This window comes from Camelus ferus, chromosome 8 (genome assembly GCF_009834535.1).
Source record: "Camelus ferus isolate YT-003-E chromosome 8, BCGSAC_Cfer_1.0, whole genome shotgun sequence".
NCBI classification, from domain to species: domain Eukaryota; kingdom Metazoa; phylum Chordata; class Mammalia; order Artiodactyla; family Camelidae; genus Camelus; species Camelus ferus.
The window spans coordinates 47,239,622-47,262,452 of NC_045703.1; the positions used below are offsets into that span (position 1 = coordinate 47,239,622).

The 22,831-nt window shown below is 38.9% G+C and overlaps 1 protein-coding gene across 3 annotated transcripts; it reads right to left on the reverse strand.

Moving 5' to 3' along the window:
- Positions 1–2,607: 2,607 nt before the first annotated feature.
- VNN3 (vanin 3) lies at positions 2,608–13,576 on the reverse strand. Of its 3 annotated transcripts, XM_006188450.3 has the most exons (7): positions 13,239–13,565; positions 12,996–13,126; positions 8,429–8,621; positions 6,694–6,985; positions 4,917–5,290; positions 4,027–4,200; positions 2,608–3,295 (listed from the first exon to the last, which is right to left on the reverse strand). In XM_006188450.3, the coding sequence occupies exons 1-7, from the start codon at positions 13,449–13,451 to the stop codon at positions 3,176–3,178; spliced, it is 1,497 nt and encodes a 498-aa protein (XP_006188512.2). In that variant the 5' UTR covers positions 13,452–13,565; the 3' UTR covers positions 2,608–3,175. The 3 variants fall into 3 exon arrangements, with proteins under 3 accessions (XP_006188512.2, XP_032340831.1, XP_032340830.1); XM_032484939.1 differs by lacking the exon at positions 2,608–3,295 and having other exon boundaries at positions 4,036–4,200; positions 4,934–5,290; positions 13,239–13,576; XM_032484940.1 differs by lacking the exons at positions 6,694–6,985; positions 12,996–13,126; positions 13,239–13,565 and having other exon boundaries at positions 8,429–8,562.
- Positions 13,577–22,831: the final 9,255 nt, after the last annotated feature.

The window sequence follows — 22,831 nt, forward strand, 5'->3', positions numbered from 1 at the left end:
GTAAAATGTTTCTCTGAGTTCTGTGAGCAGCTCTAGGAAATTCATGGAACCCAAGGAGAAGGTCCTTGAAACCTCTAGTCTATAGCCAGTTGGTCAGAAGCACAGGTTGAAGGAGAATTAAATGACCACATTTAGGCTAACAGATTGCTTATTCTTATGCTTACCCTTAAAACAGTCAACTGACCTAAGTGACCATTTGCTACTCACAGCTCCAGGCCTATTGTTAAAATAAAGCTATTAACTTTACTGTTTCTGCTTTATTCCAGTAATCGAAATTAATAATCATACTTGTTTCTGAGTTGTTCTCCAGGGAGGAGGTCACCAAACTTTAACCTTACAAAATAGGCTAAATACCAAGAAGACCACTCCTTGGGCACTTATGAGATAAAGAGCTGGAAAAAGTGACAACCGCTGGCTTCTATAGAATTGGTTGCCTGGAGACATCATGACGCCACTCTTAAATCTTATGACAAGAAAATGATTCTGTTGATTGTTACCGATGCTTTATTGTTTAAGCTATGTAGAATTTAATCACCCCACCCCATCCCCAAGGTGGGGTCACAGTTTTGAAGGCACTAGCCTGCTGTGAGTCCCCTTTGCCTGGCTAAATAGTAAAGCTGTCTCTTTTCTTCTAAGCTCCAAGTCCCTGTCTCTGAGTTTCAATTTGGCTTGTCAGGGAAGGGAGCCAATCTTTTGGCAACAAGGTGACCACCTGGGCTTGCTACCAGAGTCTGATGTGGAGAGAGGGCAGTCTTATGGGATCTGACACTATCTTCAGGTAGATAATGCCAGAACCGATTTGAATTGTAGGACTGGTGTCAGAGAATTGCTTGGTGGTGTGGGGAAAAAAAACCAACATCAAAATCAGATGTCAGAATTATAGTTGGTAATCAGAATGTTGCTGAAAAATCAGCTTCTGCACCATGGAAAGCTAATTCATACTTGGAGGCAGAGTTTTAGGAGCAAAGAAAAGAGCAGCTTTGCCCAGCAAAGGGAGTCACAGCAGGGTAATGACTTAAAGACTGTGAGCCCATCTTAGGGTTGGGGTCTTGAGGTTTTACAGAAAAACTAGATGGAACAGAAAAGGTGATAACAATCAGGGCATTTTACAGGGTGCTACCTTCCTCTTAAACTCAATGAATCTTCAGGAGGAACTCCAGAGGGTCTGTCCATTCTTCTGAGATTATCAGCCTATTATCTTCTTCCCGGAGCATAGCCTCTGGGTTAAAGTTATTCTCGGTAAAGAATGAATCAGCAAACAGTTTTGCATCAGGGAAGTCAGTTTGTTAGTTTGCTTTATGCTTCTTTAAGAAGTGGGATCAGAGTCAGAATTGTAGTGTATGTGATGAAAGATTAGAAATCTGTCTCAGTATTGCTACCAAGTATGTACACCTGGCTATTAATACTTAATGGCTGGAACACTGTGTCAATTTCCTTACTGACGTTGATCTGATTGATAAAGTTGTTTACATTACAAGTGAGAAGGAAAAGCCGGGCTGGGCTAACAAGATAACTAACAAATCTAAGTGTAACAAGTGCCAGATTACTGATCTGAGTTCTGCTGGGCTAACTCGTAAATCTAAGTTAATAAGTGTCAGTTTGCTGATTCCCTGATCGTTTTTTTTGTTTTTTTTTTTTGTTTTGTTTTTTTTGGGTTTTTTTGCTAGCCAGCTGGATTTTCAAAGAGACATATCTGGCCTTGAAATGTTGGTTTGCTGCCTCCCTGCCTCTACTTTTGTAATAATGATGCTGCTAAAGCTGTTCCATGCCTATTGGCCAAATACCCCAAGCTTGTAATTAACCCTATAAAACCTCATGCACACGTCTTGGAGGTGCTCAGAGCTTCGGAGCAGAAGCCCCTCTGAGCCCGCCGGCGTAATAAATCTGAGTACTCCAACCCTCCGAGTGGTGCTTGTTTCTTGGCTGGCCTGTCATTTCCGTAACAGTACTAGAGAAGGGGCAGAGGTCGGCTTATGTAAGATGCACAAGGTAAGGGGTGGTGAGGATGCTGGGGCCACCAGGCATTCATGCAACCTCCAGACAACTGTCTAAGAGAGAGAAGACAGAAGCCTAGAAAGAACCAACCTAGGCCATCAGGGAGGAAGAAACCCACATCCTGCACAAACAGAGGAGTCAGGGGCACAGGTACAATCCTAGAATTTAAGTGTCATAGTCCCTGGGGAAAATTCCAAGAACGATGGAAGCAGAGAGACCAAGGGTATATTCTGCTGCTCAGAGGGTCTCCTGCTTCCTGGAACTGGATTAAATTAAACTGAGTGGAAAGAAACCCCTGGGAAAAGTCTAGGAAGGCAATGGCCATATCTTTTGTGGGGAGAAATGTGTCCCCAAACTCAAAATGATCCTCAACCTCTCCCTCACATTCTAGAGAAACCCACTCACTCTTAGGTGTGTCTCTTCCCAGAGTTAATAAGTGACCAACCAGGAAAAGGACTCAGGGCGCCAGGTCAAGTGACCAAAGGTAATTGGGAGGAATGTGACAGGGTGGCCTTCTCTAAGGAAATTTCTAGTCTGGCACAGGTTACAACAAATCCCTGAGGATGAGGAGGCTTAACCAAGACTGGGTAGATTTTAGGATAGAATAATTTCAGAAGGAAAAAACATGTGATCTGAAGGAGACCATTTATTCTTCTCTCTTTTTAAATTTCCATTCTAAGTACCTAATTTCCATACAAATAGACTATAAGAGTAGAAAAGATAACAGAACAATTTTAATTAGTTAAAAAGCTATACATAATTCCTTTCAAAAATACCCTTGTTTTTTAACTTCCTATATCTTAATTGACTAGGATCAAGTACTGTCTGCATTTTCAACGCTTACCCTATGCATACACAAATGAGAGTTTCAATATTTGCATATTAGAGCAGGATTCTTCCACTTAAATACACATTGCACTTTACGCAGATATACTGACACATACTTAGTGCACCTACATGGAAGATGAATGCAGCATCCAGGCATAAGCTTGTGCTCTATAGGGAATTCGTAAAATGTCAAATGTGGACACCCATCCATTGCTTTTTAAATCTTCTTAAGTTTGTTGCTTCAGCAAATTCATACCATCACTTCTACATAGACACTAAGGGCTCTCTCTTTTTCTTCCCTCTTGTTGCCAGGCTAATCAGGCAAGTGTGGCGGTGAAAAGGATCATTGTCATCACCCGGGTCCCTGCCCTAAGTGCGGAGGGTCCCTCTCAAACACTCTTCCATACAGGGCCAGAACCAAGACAGGCAAAGGGGTTCGTCCTCGGCTCTGCAGACGTCCATCTCTTGAAACCTGATCAAAGAAAGCAAAGGATGAATTCCAATGCAGAGTTGATGTCCAGCCCAGAGGACTTCTCTGACAATATCAGTCTAAAAATAGCATGAAATAGTCAAAAGCACATAAAACGTGGTGTCAAAAGACCTCTGTTTCAGATCTAAAGGTCTAATATCAGAAGGACTTTGAATGAACATGCAGCAAATAAATCTGTTGCACTGGAGGTTAAGATAATGTATGAAAAAGAGTTCTTTTAACTCAAGAAACACTATGCAAAGTATCAATTATTACTATCATAATTATAACTTCTCAGAATAATACATCCATGAAATAAGTTGAAGATGCATTATTTAATGTATTGAACTTGGACCTGCTCCACCATGCAAATAAAGGGAACATTGGTTATTGGCCATCATCGGCAATCAGTGTTTTTATTTTAATTCCTCCATAACCTGCTTGTTGCCTTGGATCTCAAACTCATATTTAGGTAGAAAAATAAACCCCAAATCCTCATCACAGACTGAAGACAATCTAGAATCACAACTTTTCTTCCATATCATAGTTTCTTTAAAGTGTTCTTATATGTTACCTTCCCCCCCAGGAAAAACAAACAAACAAACAAACAAATAAAGTGTTTTTGTATGATGTGAACCACAATACTGCAATACGGTCTCATTATCTCAAAGATTTTCATTATGCCAGTCTATGCAATCTGGTCAAAGGAATTTATCCTCCTGAAAACCTCCTACCTTATAATGTGTTTCAGAGGCAAGCTGACTCCCACTAAGAAGGATCTGTGGGAAAACATAACTTGTTCCAAATGTGCCACTGAGGGAGAATTCCTCAAACTTGGTAAAAACTGACCCCACAGGCTCCCCACAAGTTCTCAGTTCAGTGGTTTGACACTTCAGTAACGTGCATATCTATGTAGGAAAAGAAGAGAAGTGGTCAGAAATCTTGGAAATATTTTCTTGGCTAAAATACACAATTTCAAGGAATAGAGGAATATTTGCTAGGTTGCCTCTTAAGCAGATTTTTCTTTAATTTCAGATCATCACCTATTAGTGAATCCTAAAATTAATTTAGTGTGTCAAGATTAACTCTTTTTTTTTTTAACGAAGCAAAATGCAATAGACAAGAATTTTCAAAATCAGAGTGCCTTGGACATAATTAGAACTATTTCTAATTCTGATTTGAATTATTTTATAAAATGTTTCAGTTAGGTATTTCTTTTAACTCAGTCATACATCTTAGATACAGTGAGTTATGATGGGAAATGAACTTCTTGCTCTGGACTCTAGTTGAAGACAGTTTGAAAACCACAGCTCTAAAGTAACCTGACAGAAAAAGAGAATACATGGGAGTTTCAGCTTTTTAAACTTGAACTCAGTCTACTAAGAACTAATCAATCTGCTTCATGTTTTCACTTTGCAGCCAAGGGCACTAATTTTGTCCTCGCTAAGACTGAACAAATAATAAAGTGTTCTGGGGGGAACAGTTCAGTGAAAAATGTAATACTATTCCAAATAACTGAATCCAGCACAATTCTTAAAGAAATGCAATGATGACCTAGAGGGGGGAAAAAAACTAGTTAAAAAAAAAAAAAAAACTAAACTCTAACCAATTTGAGTGTTTCTACCTGTAAGTAATACTGGCCTTCTACTGTGTGCAGTCCGTCAAAAGCACCAAGTGCATACACCTCATCTGTTCGCTTCTCAGACATTCTGTAAGTTAAGTGACAGCACAGGTCTTTCTGACAAACTGTATAATTTCCTGCATTTCTCTTCAGCTCGGTGAAGGTGAACTCATCAAAATAAATCATCCCTGGAAAATTCAACTGCTCAGATGAGAATGGCTTGACAGCTCTGGCATATGCACTCCAGTCAACAGCTGCAGGGGAGATGGTTTCTCTTCGAGGCCAGGACTTCAGTTCTGAGAGCATCAGCTGGCCACTCTCTGTTTCCATGTCATAGTGATACACCTTGACGGCGTCTGGTGCGTAGTTTCCGCTCCCTAAGGGTGACATAAAGAAACACAAAGATTACTTCCAAAGTTTGCATGGTGACAAATTAATAGAATCTTTCCTGTAACAAATGAAATATAAAATGATGACAACATAAGCCTTTTCAAGATAAGTAAGGAGGTAGCTCTCACCTTGGCCTAAATCCCAATTTGACTCTGCTTCCCCAAAGGGGACTGCTGGCACTGAAACCATTATTTGACTTGGATGGCTTATTTCATTTACTTAAGCTCCCTTTTCTTTAGCCAACTTAACAACAAACTAGAAAATTTCCCAAATAGGAAGAATAATTTTAGCTCCCCATGGACCTCTCTAAATTATTTATGTTTGAGATTCTTCATCTGTATCAAAGAACAAGAAAGCAGTCAGGAGGGGAGCCTGCTTTACATTGAACATATCCTTTACACATAAAAGATAAACTCTAAAAACCTGATTAAGTCTAAAGTGATTTTATCATCTCAACAGCAATATTTATTTCAATATTACTAATGGATGTTGGCTACAACGTTCCTTAGATCTGGCTTTGTTTTTTATTAATGTCACTTGGCTTCTCTCTAATTCCAATTTTCCCTCATGTGAAATTGAGAATATAATGTTTGCCTCCTTCTTTATCCACAGGAATAATGTTCCTTAAATAGAAATTCATATAGAAATCCACGTTACTATTCATTTTGTGGCATTAGAGTTAATAAAAGAATCATTAAAGAAAAGCATGGCTTGAAAAGATACCTACACCACAATGTTCACAGTGGCATTATATACAATAGCCAAGACATGGAAGCAACCTAAATGTCTGTCAACAGATGATTGGATAAAGAAGTTGTGGTATATATACACAATGGAATACTACTCAGCCATAAAAAAGAATTGAGTAATGCAATTTGTAGCAACATGGATGGACCTGGAGATTGTCATACTAAGTAAAGTAAGGCAGAAAGAGAAAAAAATACTATATGATATCACTTATATGTGGAATCTAAAACAATGACACAAATGAACTTACAAAACAAACTTTACAAAACAAACAGACCCACAGACGTAGAAAACAAACTTATTATTACCGGGGGAAGGAGAGTGTGGAAGGATAAATTGGGATTTGGGGATTTTCAGAAACTGGCTATTATATATAAAATAGATAAACAAGTTCCTACTGTATACCACAGGGAACTATATTCAATAGCTTGTAATAGCCTATAATGAAAAAGAGTATGAAAAGGAATATATATACATGTATAACTGAATCACTATGCTATACACCAGAAATTAACACAACTTTGTAAACTGACTATATTTCAATTTAAAAAAAAAAAGAAGAAGAAAGAAAGTAAAGCACACTTAATGATTGAAGCTGTCCCAAGAGTGTGGCTGCCACTTGGGGCAGCCTGGTGGGAGGTACCTGTCATGTGCATGCTGGTGTTGTGGGTGTTTGCAGCGAGCAGGTTGACTCCCATGGCTCGAGCCCACGCTGAGTGGAAGGGGACAGCCGAGAGGAGGGGCAGCGTATTGTACCAGGCCGTGGGGTAGACAATGCTGTCAACTTGAAACTCCTCCACCACCACCACAGCCGGCTCATGGGAAAAAATGTCAAAGCAAGTGAAAATGCCAAACTTCCCAAAAGGAGTGTTGAAAGTCACAAATTCTGGATCTTTGGGGAAATCAAATTGAATTTCAGGTGCAAAAAGATTGTACTGTTAACAAAAGCAAAGAATAGGAAAATGAGTAAGAAAACTGACAAATAGAAGTGATCAATACCCGTAAAATCTTTTTTCCCATGTATGTTGATGTGCGTATTTAAAATTGTTACACATAAACTTGTGTAAATCATACCCAATATACTTCAGTCTGTAAGTTTCTTTACTGTGATATTAATCAAACACTTCATTTTCCCACAACCAATGAATCAACCGATGAGATCATATATAGAAATTATATTTAAAAGGGGACTATTTCTGTCTTAAAGTCACAGGTTGAAATTTTGAACCTCACAAGTCTCAGATGCTTTTCTACTGTATTCTTTAAATGTCAGCAGCACTGCCCCTGTGAAGGTCTAACACATTAATCAAATAAACTTGGTCATATCTCCCCCTGGTATTGCTAGGTTTATATAAGTGAAGTACATTTAAAATCAATTTAAACAATGCAATAGCTAAACTTTGTTAATTAGGAAGCCATTAACAATTTTTTTCAGCCTGATTATTACTCCTAAACTCCACTTACCCTGGGCTCAGGAGTACAGTGTTATGCTTTGCTCAGGTTTTTATTTGCCCTGATGTGTGCCTAAGTGTTCAGACAACATTCCTTCCTCACCCCTCCCCAGTGAGGATCCCAAGCTCCTCCGCCCTCCACTTAGGTGGCAGCCCATTCCTCATCCCCAGGTGACAGACTCAAAGAGAGCATGTGGCCTCCGTTCCTGGGAGTCAAGGAATGAAAAGGCCTTTGCACAGTTTCTAGGGAAGAGAAATTCAGTCTTCTTCCGGATTTTGTTGCTGTAAGGATGGGTGCTCTGTGACCAGCAGCTGTGTGGCTTCTAAAAGGACAGTCAGCCTAAGAAAAACCTGTAACAAAGAGCTAAGACCTAGAGGGGTGATGACATCTTTGGGGCCTCAGAGGGACAGACTGCATCAGAAATCAGAGCTGCCCTTTCTATGATTTATATTTTCTCAGGTATCTAAGCATAGAAATTCTGTGGGGGTTTTTTTTCAAGCCAGTTCCAGTTGGGGGTTTTCTATCATTGTCATCACAAACATCCTAATGGAATGAGTGACCAAAGCTTGGTACCAAACGTTAACAAGTTAGGCCCAAAAAACTAACTCTTGTTAAATCATGTGATGAAACAGAGCATTTCCCCCTTCTTTCTCAAGGAATATTAAAATCCTTATGGGGTTACTAGGGTGATTAGCACATCTGTTTTAATATTCTGCCATATTTAATGTTCTGCCATTTTATGACTCACTCAAATTCAAAACCCTTATATGCAACCAAAGTAAATTAAATCCCCTTTTCAACTAAATGTAGTAATTAAGAAATGCTTTCAGAACAGTTCTCTCACCAACATTCAACAGACAAGTGTACGTATTTATCACAAACAAAAGAATTAAGTCAAGCTCAGCTAAGGCACATGTAATTCTCACCTTATGGTAGCGCGCCACCAGCCTTCCCTCAGAATCGAACACCACATCAGTGTTGTATTGGTAATGACCGTCAGGGGGACACTGAGGGTCACTGGCATTGCATGGCTTCTTGTCCCCAATATTTGCCACGACGTAGATGGTGTTGTTCTTAGCCAGGCAGCTGAGTCTTTCTTGTACTGGGGTGTGGCCAAACCTAATTCAGTAGACATTGCCTTGAACTTAACATGCATTAGTGATTTTTGAACTTCCAAAGTGATACTTTGTTTGCCCATTACCTATGACACGACCATCGTTGGTTAAGAATCAACAGAAAATTATATTTTTCTCCAGATATATGCCCAGAAGTGGAGTTGCTGGATCATATCATAACTCTATTCTTAGTTTTTTAAGGAACCTCCATACTGTCCTTCATCGTGGCTACAACAATTTGCATTCCCACCAACAGTGTAGGAGGGTTCCCTTTTCTCCACACCCTCTCTAGCATTTATCATTTGTGGACTTTTTAATGATGGCCATTCTGACCAGTGTGAGGTGATACCTCACTGTAGTTTTGATTTGCATGTCTCTAACAATTAACGATGTTGACTATCTTTTCATGTGCTTGTTGGCCATCTGGATGTCTTCTTTGGAGAGATGTTTATTTAGGTCTTTTGCCCATTTTCTTGATTGGGTTTCTTGGGGATGATTTGGGAGTTCAAAATTGGGGAGTGATGGAAATGTTAGATATCTTGATTGTGGTGGTGGTTTAACAGGTGTATACACCTATCAAAATTCATCAAATTGTACATCTGAAATACGTGTGGTTTACTGTACAGAAATTATACCACAATAAAGTTGTTTTAAAAAAAAGAATCAACAGAAAAGATTTCAAAACTCACATGCAATACAATCTTCATCTTTATAAAAGCTGGTTATTTTTATGTTCTAGACTCCAGATTGTGGTGCAATACTGAAGCACAGAAATGATGGAGGAGGAAGAGGAGAAAGAAGAGAAGCAACACTTTCTCTTATGAGATGCTCCCAGGAAGGCAAATGAAGGGCTTGACATTCAACAGACTCTTCCAGTTGGGAGGACCTTTTCCATAATCCAAGCCACAGTCCTCCCAGGAGTCAGTAAATAGTTGGTCCCATACAGATCATCTACAGAGAACAAATGCCGCCTTGGGTACTGGAAATGTTTTTTAAAATTAAAGAAAAATATCATTTCACTATGCTGCCTCAGAGCCCTTGTCTGTCAATGCAACACAATGGCTTCCCTTCTACCGTAGAAGACCCATGTGAGAAACCCGGAGAAAAATACAGACTAGGAAGTTGCTTTTTAGTCATGCCCAAACCATCCAAATTGGAGATATTTATCCTAGAAATAAAAAGAGATTGAGGTAGGGAACAAGGTGGGACGATAGCTGGCTTTAAATATTTGAAAGACTAATTTGAAGATGAGTCGTGTTTATGAATATACAACAGAGGCAGTATAAACAGCAAAGCAAGTTATCGAGAGGTTTTGGTGGAAAATAAGATTAGTATTTCTAAAAATCAGAATATGCTAAGAAGTGGATTCACTAGTTACTGGAAATTTCAGGTATAATATGGTGTTTCCAGGCACTGCGAGTCTGTTCCATTAGCACGGCTCGATGGAAATGGCCGTGTTTGAATTCCAGCCATGCTAATTACCAACTGTGAGACCTTAAGCCCCCTTTTCTTCCTCATATTTAAAATGGGAATTGTTATACCTGCTCCATAAATTGAATGAGATAATGTGCATAGTGCACCATATACAGATTCTGGAACCAAGTAGATGCTCAGTAAATAATGGCCATTATGAATTTTGTAACTATAGCAGCCCAGGACACTGATGACTTGATTGCTCTTAGAGAGCCTTCAGGATCTACATTGGTCTCTCAGCCCTCTGCAATCGATGTTGAGTTAATCTTTTAATAGAAAGACACATTTGTGATGATTGCTTCAGACCCCTTCTTTTATTTTACCTTCAGGAAAAACAGTCATATTGTCAGCATTCCTATTCATTAAGACCTTTAATAAAACTATCTTATATTTTATTTTGTTTTTCCTTTTTGGCTAATTAATTGGGACACTTCAATGTTCCCTGTTAGTTCTTCATGGGGAAAGCCCAGAAAAGCACGAGATGCATCAGTACACTGAATGATAGCATTTAAACACAGAGGGATGACCATGTGATCTTTTATTACCATTTTAGGGATAAATGTTGCTAGGGAAGAAGTGGAGGCTTTATTTACCAATATTGCCATTGTATTAAACACTGGATTTCTCCTTTCTACAACACAGAGCTGAAAGCTTGCCATTCGAGTAAGTGTCTGCAAGACTCAGTATTGTTAAAGTTTCATCAGTCACCTACCTTCCCTACTTAACACGATTCGTTGGAGACCAATTATCAGGCTTCAGGACATCTTTCCCCTAGGAAACTCAGTTTTATCAGCGTAGGAAAATAGAGTGTATTTTAGTATAAGCTTCCTGAATTACTGCAAATAATGAGCGCTTCCTGCTCTGGGAAAAGCTCCATAATCAAATAGACCTTGAATCAGCGTGGTTACTGTAAACACAGATTATGCAACATTCAGAGAATATTCTTCCGCAGGGGAAAATCCCAAGGGAGACTTGACTCACATAGTAGAGCTCCTATGCTGCAATACTCCAGTCAATTTCAAATGGTCAGTGTCATTAAAGAAGTTCCTCCTGTCGTGCCCTAGATGACAGTTCTGAACAGATGTATGCTAATTTCAAAGTAGCAAATTAAATAACTTGATTTTTGTCACTTAAAGGAATAATAAATGAACTATTTTAAAAGGTAAATACACCTAAAATAATTTATTTTCATAAAGCTTTCTTATGTTTATAAAAATTTTTAAAGAAAGCTATGCCTAAATCACAGCTATAATCAATTACTAAAATTTCTTGAAGGACAAGAAAACAAGAGTTCAGGTCTAGCTCCTTCTGTAAAAAAAAAAATAATAATAATAATAGCTAAATTGGAGAGGACAAATAGTGTACAGATTCTATGTGTACTACTTCACTTGACATTCATGTCCACTCTGTAAAGGGAAGCAGGAGAGGAAATTTTACTATGCCTGCTTTACACATAGAGAAACAGAGATGTCAAGTGTTTAGGTTGTCTGCCCCACATCACTCAGCCAGGAAGTGGTAGAATGTGGTCTCAGAAAAGTGCCTCCTTTTTCAAGTTCTATGCAATTTCCATTCACCACACTGAGTACAGCACATGCCAGTATGAAAGTCCTCTGGAAACATAAACCCATTCATCTTTTTACCATCCCTACAAGGGAGGCAGATGTTCATGGGTGAACCAACTTACTTATATTTGGGAATATAAGTCCTAGATATCACAACTTTCTCACTTTGTTGAAACTCAATTATGCACATCTATTATAAAAACTGTGTGTATACATACTATTAATTAAAGAAAACTACAATAAATAACCAACCAAACATCATCATCTCAAGTCATTTACCAAACAGGAGGCATGCCAGATGGTACGCATTTGAAGAATTAAAGGGGTCTATGTCCAATGGCATGGACTGATTATTTGTCAGGAAGAATACTAGTCAAGCTTACTGAATTTGCCATTTTACAATATCACAAATTTTGTTTAAAGGTCAAAGGGTCACAAAGACCTAAATAGACATTTCTCCAAAGAAGACATACAGATAGCCAATAGGCACATGAAAGGATGCTCAACATCACTAATTATCAGGTAAATGCAGATGAAAACTGCAATGAGGTATCACCTCACACCAGTCAGAATAGCCACCATTTAAAAGTCCACAAAAGATAAATGCCAGAGAGGTTGTGGAGAAAAGGGAACATTCCTACACTGTTAATGGGAATGTAGTTTTGTGTAGCTACTGTGGAGCTAAAAAACTAAAATAGACTTACCATATGATCCAGCAATCCCACTCTTGGGCATTTATCTGGAGGAAACCCTACTTCAAAAAGATGCATGCACCCCAATGTTCATAACAGCACTACTTACAAAGCTGAGACAGGGAAGCAACCTAAATGTCCATCAACAGATGATTGAATAAAGAAGATGTGGTATACATATAGAGTGGAATACTACTCAGCCATAAAAAAGAATGAAAATAATGCCATATGCAGCAACCTGGATGGACTTAGAGATTATCATACTAAGTGAAGTAAATCAGACAGAGAAAGAGAAATACCATGTGATATCACTTATATGTGGAATCTAAAAAATGACATAAATGAATCTATTTACAAAACAGAAATAGACTCACAGACATAGAAAATAAACTTATAGTTACCAAAGGGGAAACAGGGGAGGGATAAATTAGAAGTTTGGGATTAGCAGATACAAACTACTATATATAAAATAGATAAACAAGGTCCTACTGTATAGCACAGGGAACTATATTCAATATCTTGTAATAAACTTTAATGAAAAAGAACATATGTATGTTCAACTGAATTACTATGCTGTACACCAGAAACTTACACAACATTGTAAATCAACTCTACGTCAAATAAAAAAAAATCAAAAGGTCATGACATTACCTCTGGGGGTCTCTACATGGAATCCAGTTCACTTCAGGGTCTGGGATATCCTCCAGATAGGGATAAATGGTCTCTCTTGTGAAGACCCAGCCATAAATTCCATCTTCTGGGGTCACGATGATATGTGCGCCCTGCTCAAAACAAGTAGGAGCAAAAAAATTTCTCCTAAATTCCAAACATTCACATTCTTAGCACGTTTCAAATTTTCTTTCCAATATCCCAGTCAAGGTCAAAAGGCAATACCTTCCTGGCTGCCAATTTAATTGCTTTCTCTAAAACATCAATGTTCTTGTTCATCAGGAGCAAAGTTTCTTCTTTTGACACAGGTGTTTCTGTTCTGTTTGGTAAAATAACAGCATGTTCATATACTGCTGCAATGAAAGTGTCCAGCGCACTGACACTCAGGACCAAGAGGACCAAAACTGCCACATATTTTGGGAAATATGATATAATCATAGCTAAAGTTGAGTGTACTTTGAGAAAACAAACTCAGATTTTTTATATTTTGTATCACTGGAAAAACTTTTATGTTAAAAAATCTGTCTGTCTGCTACCAGTTATTTATACTTTCTCATGAATCTATTACACAACACAGGGTTGAGAAAGGATGTTGTGTAAGCCGTACCTAATCAGGTTGACTCAAGTATGCTGTGCTGTTGTTGGCATTGTTCAGAGGTCCACCCAACTCTAAAATTAATGAGCCAACCGGTTAAATCCACCTCATTCCTAAACACACTGGCTGTTGAACTTCTTCTTTTAATAAAATGTATTTTCCTGGTAGTTCAGTAGTTCCACTAATAGGGCCAATGTGGGATCATTGTAGTAGGAGCTGTTACCCCAAAAGGGGAGGCAAAAAGCCTAGGAAAGAGAAGAATTCAGATGGGAGACAAAAGCATTGTATAGCAAAAGATTTTAAAGATTTTATTAGCAAAGCAAAAGTACACTTCCAAGAGCAGAAGGCAGGCTGACCCAAGGGAGCATAGTAGTGGTTTCTGTTTGTCCCTTCTCTTATACCCTTGCTTAGAGGTGTCTCTCTTGGTTGACGGCTCTTGCCCCTGGAGTGCTTAGTCACGTCCATCCCCTTTTGCTCATGTCCTTACCCATGATGCCCACAGAAAAAACCCATGGAGGTGGGGGTGGGGGGCAAAACCACAATGCTAATTACATTACGATGAGCACTGGGTCATGTCCAGTTAGGTCCGTGTGGATACCTAGCAGTCCCAGAGGTCAGGTTCTAATCGGTTTCTTGCTGGCACTCATTTAGAGAAGATAAAGCCTCTTATGCCGAAAGCAGGCATATCACCATCTTCTGGACCATCCTCCCTCTCCTCCACCTTATCTGTCCAGTGCCCCCACTTATCCAAATGCCTAACAAAGCTATCATAACAACAGTTTGTGAAAACTTACATATTTGGCTGTGACAGATAAAACAGGGTCTAAGCAAGTCCTGGTTTTAATAAGGCTCACAAAATGGAAAGAGAGAACATTTATATACATGGTAATGACTGGGCTCACTGTTCATGACCAGTGGCCCCCAGTGTCTGCATCTTAAGATGCTATCAGCAGAAACCACAGTTGCCAGTTTTTCTTGGAAAGACTGCCTATAGTCTGAAATACTGGAACTTTACCTGAACAGTGTGTAAAACATAGATGCTAACATGGATGATGATGGTGAGTGTCCACCAGGTCGAGTTCCTGGGCCTCTCTGAAATCCAGCTGATGCTAAGGAGTTTATGTGCAGAAAACCAAGAAGCTAGGCTTCAGGGCCATACAGTACAGATTCTTCATCATAATAAAATCTGCTCATTTTTCAAGTGACGCCCTCTTCCATAAATATTTATACTAGTACATCACCCAAAATCTAATTTTCAGAAGATTGTTTCCTTGTGCCTTGTCTGATATAAGGAAACTGGTAGATTTTGGAATATTTGTGTCTTTTTTTTTTTTTTTTTTTTTGGTTAGTAGGTTTGGGTCTATAATTTAAAAAACACTTAATCCTAGTAACCTTTTTCCATTATCTGAATATGCCTTCCTTCTCCCAGGCCCCCTGGTGAGACTCCATGTGTCCTTATGCCCTGAAATGATATTCAGCAGACATAAATTCATTTCAAAAAAAAATATATGAGGACAAGATGAGACCTGTGTAAGAGATGAATTGCTTTGTAATGAAAAGGAACTTACTTCCATATGTCAAGTTGAAATTCTACCTGTCATTTTGGTTGACCTGACTCTGAATAGAATCAAAAAGAAACAAGGGAATTTCCCTTCTCTCTCTGTAGTTCCAGGAAGTGTACCAAGTTCTTATTATGTTGAAATCGATGGAAACATGCACTGAATACTTCATAACCAAATGTGGTTAGTAAAGCCTTTGCCTCATATGCATGTAAGGAATAGGGGTTGTGGATGCAAATTATTCAAACTAGCTTTTAATTTAAACATTCAAGTAGATAACTTGAATGACAATTTGAAATTATTGTGGGATTAGAAAGTTTAGAGTCTGAAGTGTTATATTAAAACAAATGTAATTCTGCTTTTAAATACGTAAGGCACAAATTTTAAAGGAAAGCAGGGCTACTAGAATAAATTCTCTAAGAGTTCGTCAGCCCTTCCCAGGTCTTTAGTTCCAATATCCATTATAAAATCTGCTCTCCATTTCCATTGTCAGAGTCCTGACTCTGCAGCCAAGAATTACTCTTACAGGCTCTCTATCAGCCTTTCTGATCTTATACCCCCCAACCTAACCTTCAGGCAATATTGCAAACCATTAAGTTCCCTTAACCCTGGCTCTCATTAACTAAAATGCTTCTCCTGTGTATATCAAATCAAGGCAGACAATCAGAGCCCTCTCCCACTTGGTCTCATCTTATCTTTCCTGTTTAGCTAAGACCACACTATTTATTGTATTTTAATACACTCACTACTGCTCTGATCCTGGATTGATTCCTCACTAAATCCTGCCCCTCCAGCTCAACTTTCTCACCTCTCCAGTCCTTGTTGCTGTTCACTTCTCTGAACCCTGAATGCACTTATGGTCAGTAGCCACACCGTCAATCAGTTTTGATTCCTTCTCCTACTGTCTTGCCCCCATAGCAGATCCTTTTCTACTTCATACCTTTAACTACCTTCTATGAACTGATAACTATTGTGTCTCTACCTTTAGCTCAAAATTCTCTCCTGAATTGCAGAGGTGTTTATCCAACTAAGTGGACTTGTACAAGCTCCTACAAAGTATCAGTCCATTTGCCATTTTCCGTACCTATCGACACCACCTCCTCTCCTCCCACTGTGAATGACTGTTCATGCCTCTCTCTAAGTCTGTCCCCTGTCTTTGTCCGCCAGATCCCAAAGACATTGCTGTAAAAATTCTTCTCTCCCATTCCTTATCATCAATTTTTCTTTGTCTGTTGGGTTAATTCCATCAGTATACAAACACCCTGCTTTATCTCCTATCTTAAAAACAAAACAAAACAAAACACCCTCAATCTGACATCCCTTGCTGTTCCTGCCTCATTTCTCTGCTCCATTTTACAACAAAATTCTTTTACATTGTTGTGTATTCTCTCTGTCTTAATTCTTTTCCTCCCATCGGGATTTTGCCCCCATGACATCACTTCCTTGCCAAGGTCACCACTGATCTCCATATTACTAAATCAGTTGGTCAGTTCTCAAGCCCAACTTAGTTGACATGTTGGCAGCATTCAACACAGCTGCCACTACCTCATTCTCGATGTGCTTTCTTCCCCCACAATCTCCTGGTTTTCCTCCTTCTTCTTTCTTGGTTTTTATATGTATTTACTTCTGGAGATTTGTTGTATTTTGTTTTGTGTGTGTGTGTGTGTGTGAGCTTCACATTTTTTTCTAGTTCCTTCTTATCACCCCTGACCTCTTAACATCGTTTTCCTTGGAGCCCAACTCAGAAATCTTCTGTCCTATGTGTGCTCACCCCCTAGGTGGTTTCATCTATTTCATGCCTTTAAACACCATTTACATGCTAATGACTCAGAGATTTACATCGCTAGCTCAGACCTCTCCTCTGAACTTCAGGCTCCTGCGTCCCAAAGATTTTGTCTGCTCAAAATCTCCAGTTGGATATATAAAGTCCTATCAAGTCAACATGAACAGAACTGAGATTTTGACCCTTCCCTCCCAAAGTTCCTGCCGTCAGTCCTTCAGATCTCAGCTAATGGCCTCTTTAAACTTCCAGCTGTTCAGGCCAAAGCCCTTGGAGTTATCCCAACTTCTGTCTTTGTCTCTCACTCTACACATGTTTAATCAGGTCTCTCACTACTGCAGCTGTGGTCTAAGCCTCTGGCCTGGATTATTCCAATAGTCTATTACCTGGTTCTGGTACCACGACTTCTACTTTTGCACCACAGTAGTCACAGTCACAGTGATCCTATTAAAATGTAAAACTAGTTGTGTCAATCTGCTCAAAAACTTTCAATGGCATCCGACTTCATTCAGAGTAAAGAGCCAAGTTCTTGCAACGCCTGCAAGACCTTCAGTGATCCAGCCTTCTGTTACTTCTAACATCAACTCCTAGTAATTTCCCCCTTGCTCACTTGGCTCCAGTTATATTGGCCTCCTTCTTGTTGTTTCTCAAGCTTTTGTCCAGGTGCTATTCTGCCACCACTACCCAGGGGAGATTATTAAAATTGTCTCCTATGTGACTACCCAGCATTTAGAATTTTCCCTTCTTCTCCATCTTCCAAACCACTATCAAAGTAATTTTTTAAAACTATTTAGTTCATTATGATACTTGACTCTAAAATCCTTAATGTGTCTTTTAGCTTCAGGATAAAATCCAGACTTCATTTGTGCTTCAACAACCTGGCCCTTGCCTATCTTTCTGGCCTCATATTTTTCATCGTCTCTCCTAACATTTCCTCCTTTACCCTCAGCCTGCCTCAATAGATTGGGCTCCGCTTGCAGAATACTATTCTTTCATGTCTTTGCACGCATGACTAACTCTACCTAGAATGCTCTGCTTGACTTACCCAACTGGTCTTTGAAAACTCTCTTGTTTTGCAAGATGAAACTGACTCATTCTGGTCTTTATATTGATCATGGCATTATCACACTCTGTGACATTTATTCCAAGTGTTAGATGAGATGCTTGGAAATTCACAGCACAGTGGGAGGCACATTCTACTTGCTCAGCATTTGATTACTGTGGTAACAAGTGATAATGATGATGCTGATGCTTTGTCTCCGCTTATAGACTGAGATTCTTAGAAAACAAGTTTTGTTTTATTCATTATCACCATCCAGCATAAGACCTTCCCGACCAGTGGTAGGAATATAAAAAGTTGTTGGACTTCTTAGGAATTCTACAAGAATTCTTGGAGAAGCTTTATTTATAACATGAAATAATATTAATGTTAAGTATAATAAATAAACAGCCCAAGGGAAGGAGGGTAATAGCTCAGTCGTAGAGAGCGTGCTTAGCAGGCACAAGGTCCTAGTTCAATCACCAGTACCTCCATTTAAAAAAAAAGTAAATAATCCAAAAGTGAAAAAAAAAAAAGCCTAAGTTTCCATTGAGCTGGACTAAACCACAAAAACAAATCCAGGGACAAAGACTGCTGAAAATGATGACTCAAAGTCATCTACTATTACCTTTTGGTTTAGCTTGTTACTGAGGAACCGCATAAGTCCCACAAGGTAAGTGTTCAAGATCAAAGATAAAAGTGGCCACAAAGCCTGTGTTCTCACCCAGGTGCACCTAAAGTTTATGGTTTTAGCAGCCCTCTTGTAGTGAAGAACATGGCAGGTCAGGGGAAGTCAGACAACAGGCCTGCTTCTTTTTTTCACTGATGGTGGGATAAGAGGCCACGACAACATGCCTGGGACCACCACTGCACCACCTTTGAACGCTTCCGCATTTTGCTCGTTACTACATCATCAGGCTTACCTAAGATTTCATCCTAGCAGTTTCGGTTCATGCTCACTATATCCCTCAGTAGGGGAGAGGACAAATGAAAGTTGTTTTATCCATTGTCTCAGGCAAGAAGCAACCAGGAAAACAGAAATCCATATCAGTTATTTTAAGAGAATTTAACATAGGGATTTGGTTAAACAGGTATTTGATGAATGAAGGGACAAAAATGGAACACTGGAGTAACACAGACGTACAGCTGCAGAAAGCTGCTACCACTCCTAGTACTTGCGAACAATGGGAAGAGGAGCGTATCCCTCTAGCGCCCTTTATTCACACAACCTAATAAAGAGCCAAGTGGCAAAGGAGAGCTATGTCTAGTTCCAGCCTCATCATCACAATGAATACAGAAAGGTGGGTTTGGAGCTTAGAGATAACAGCTGAATAACTGGCACATTCATATAACTGTACACTGTACACCAGAGAAAGTGCATAAAATAGAGCGATGCTTATTTGCCTGGATTAAGCTCACAATTTCTCATATTAAAAAATAAGAAACATGCAGAGAATGGTATGTTTAATTTGATGCCATATATACAAAGTTTTAAGAGATGCAAAATAATACTAAGATATTTATGTACATATGTAATAAACTACCAAAGAGTCATGAGAATGATCTAGAAAAATCTTAGGATAAAGATTTCCTCTAATAAAAGCAAACAGGGTAAGGAGAAGAATGCAATTGGAAGGAAATACAGAAGGTGTCCAGTCTATTCGTGACAACTCATGCCTAAACTGGGCAATGGGTATATATGCTTTCATTCCACTTTCTCATCTTTTCTAATATATTTGGATTCCTTTCAAATCAGTGAGATGTTTAGTCAATGAATTGGTTCCTGGCCACGATGCATGATTTAGGAGTTACTAGTAAGGCACACACCTGCCCTTCAACTACACACTTGCTACTTCTATTTTCATATAGTCAAGAGCATATATATACTGGATATCTCCCAGCAGGAGTAAATTATAAGCAATTGCTTTTATGTTATGTCCAAATGACAGTGCTCTCACTAATTCACTGATATGCTCTAGACATCACTAAGATACTTAAATTTGAATTCATACATGGCCATATAGGAGGCATGATCTGGTCAATGAAAGATTTTCATCTCATTCAGTAGGATCTGTAGAACTATCATGACCCAAATACAAACAGACACTCATTCTGGGAACTCATTCTCCCTTTTTTTAGAAATTTTTTTTGGTTCATTCTGCACCTTTGTTTCAGGCACTGGGATACACATTAGAAACACATCAAGGGAAATAAGCATGATTTCTGTCCTTGAGAAGCTCGTTGCAGTGGTAAATACATCAAATGGGATGATGTTTCTATCGTGGTGTACAGTGTTCCACAGGAGCACAAAGGTAGTTATTTTCCATTTGTCTGTGTATAGTAATGGGTGTTGGATAAGTGCCAGGTTATTGAGTGAGTGGGACTTAGGCAAATAATTAGTTAATAAATAGTTCTCTACTTATGAATTGTATCAACCTTTGGGAAGTTACCTTGCCCTGAACTTCAGTGTCCTCATCTGTAAAGTGAATTTACTAGAACTCATCAATGCTATGAAGGTTATAAGAATTTATAATGGGTGTCTTGCAGAAATAACTCATTTTAGGCTTCATATTCTTTGCTTTAACATCTACCATTTCCTGTATTTTTAATTAAATCTTAAATTTCTGTAGCTCTGGCTTTTCAGTTCTAGCAAATGGAACCTTACTTATAATTCTGAAGTTGCTACAGTAGACTTCTTAATTATTACTTAACAGAAGGGCAGGCTAAATGCAGGTGGGTGGGTGATGCAAGTCAAACCAAAAAAACACTTGATATGTATTTTATGTAAAGTCTGATGCCAAAAATACTAAATTCCTGTCGTATAATTGTACGTGCGTGTCCTTATAAAGTTGTCTATAAAAACCCTAATTTCAGCCTTCTGGAATTCAAATATTTTATGTTTGTTATTTCTGCTCCTGAGTTCTAAAGCTTTTTTGGCTCACTGGTCATCATGGGTAACTGTATTCAAATTTGCGCTTCTAATTCTGGAGGATATGTAAACTACCATTTTTCCTTATCATAAAAAAGAGTATCAGCCTCCTTCTTTTGCCTCGTTTCTCTTTGTTTATAAAGGGTTAAAAAAAAAATCGGTGACTGTTAGAAACCTCATCTTCAAACAGTATTTGTGAGATCCTGAAAATCAGCAATCTCATAAAATGTTCTTATTATTTATTATGCATTTATTTAAAAGATTAAAATTATAATGTAAAATGAGCTTAGCATAAGAATTCCTAGTCTCCAGCTCATGGATTGAACCTCAAGAGTTCAACAAGAATAAATGAAGGGTCTAATTTTTTTTTAAATTAACATCTGAGATAAAAAATAAAAAGTACATAAGAGGAACAGGGGAGCAAAGGCTTCCAACTCATAACTGATCAAAGGTATCACCAAGACTGTTCGATTTGTATTTACAGAAGATGTCACAAGATTCTTTTTTAGGGGGGGGTAGATAATTAGATTTTTTTAAATTTATTTATTTTAACAGAGGCACTGGGAATTGAACCCAGGGCCTCGTGCATGCTAAGCACACACTCTGCCACTGAGCTCTACTCACTCCCACAAGATTCTAGAAGACAGGTACGTTGATGTCACTCAGTTCATTCCTATTATTTTTCTCCCTTGACTTATTCTCAAGTGGGGTGGAAATTCTGTATCAGAATTATTGAAATATCTTCTTTCCTACTCTAAGTACTACTTCATGTCTTCAGATCTGGTAAGTCAAGAAGTCCTCTTCACAGTTACTACTGTTTCTACATCTAAATGTCTTTTCAAGAATGCTTTTGGGGGATGGGGGTATAGCTCAGTGGTGGAGCTCCTGCTTAGCATGCACAAGGTCCTGGGTTCAATCCCAAGTACCTTCACTGGGAAAAAAAAAAAAAAGAATGCCTTTGTTAGAGTATCTGTGTGTGGCTGCATGTGTGAGTGTGTGTACCTGTGTTCTAAGCATATTTACTTCAGCAGGCATCAGGCCTAAGATGCCATCATCTATGAAATATCTAGGAGAGATGGTCAGAATGGAGTTAGAGAAGGTAAATGGAATTTACGAAAGAGGTCAAAACAGAAAAAATGTCACTGGAAATCACTTATGTATATGTTTGAGTTGACAACATGAGGGTGGGTCAGAATGCAAAGAAAGAATAAAAAAGTAGAAAGTAGAGGCAGTGATCACGGCAGAGTAGGCGGATATATCACAGAATTACTAGACTAGATCATATCACAGGGGCGATGTCACCGAGAGCCAAGAGAATGCGCAGACAGTGTCCCAGGACCTAGTGCCTGGAACATGGTATGAGTTAAAGAACCAAGGACCGAGAGGTGCGCCAAGGGAAAGCTGAAGCTAAAGGAACAGTTTTGTAACACAGAAGCCTGTGACTGGAAAATTGTAATAGTGCATTTCAGAAAAAAACCTGGCAAAAGCCAGGGTAGGTGGAAACCAGGGCCTTGTTTACTCCCTCCAGACCTACAGGAGACTCAAAAACTCACATGAAATTTCAAGGTGAGACAGGAAGATGTTTATCAAAGAAACTGGGTTCTGACCCAAGATTCTTTACAAACAAGAGCTACTCCCTCAGGTGCATTTCCCTGAATCAAGGCCAAGTCAAACTACGCTTGAGTTGTTCAGCAAAATAAAACGTGTGTGTGAAAATCACTGGACAAGAGATGAGTTAAAACGTTGTGATGTGAACAATTTTTTACCACTGAGTTAAATATTCTTTATTTTCCTTAGGACTTGCTGCTTTTTGGTTTTTAGTTTTGTTTTTTGTTTTTAATGAACTGAAGCACAGCTGACAGGTCTGAGTGTGAGTCAGGGGAAGAACTGTCCTTTAGCAGGCAGGCGGTGTGCTG

Bases quoted from the DNA above. Each gene is read 5' to 3' on its own strand.
- VNN3 (XM_006188450.3), bottom strand. From the start codon at position 13,451: ATGATTATATCATATTTCCCAAAATATGTGGCAGTTTTGGTCCTCTTG. The intron at 13,127-13,238 runs GTATTGCCTTTT...TGTTTTGAGCAG, and splicing joins TTAAATTGGCAGCCAGGAAG to GGCGCACATATCATCGTGAC. The intron at 6,986-8,428 runs GTGAGAATTACA...TTTTGTTAACAG, and splicing joins TGGTGGCGCGCTACCATAAG to TACAATCTTTTTGCACCTGA.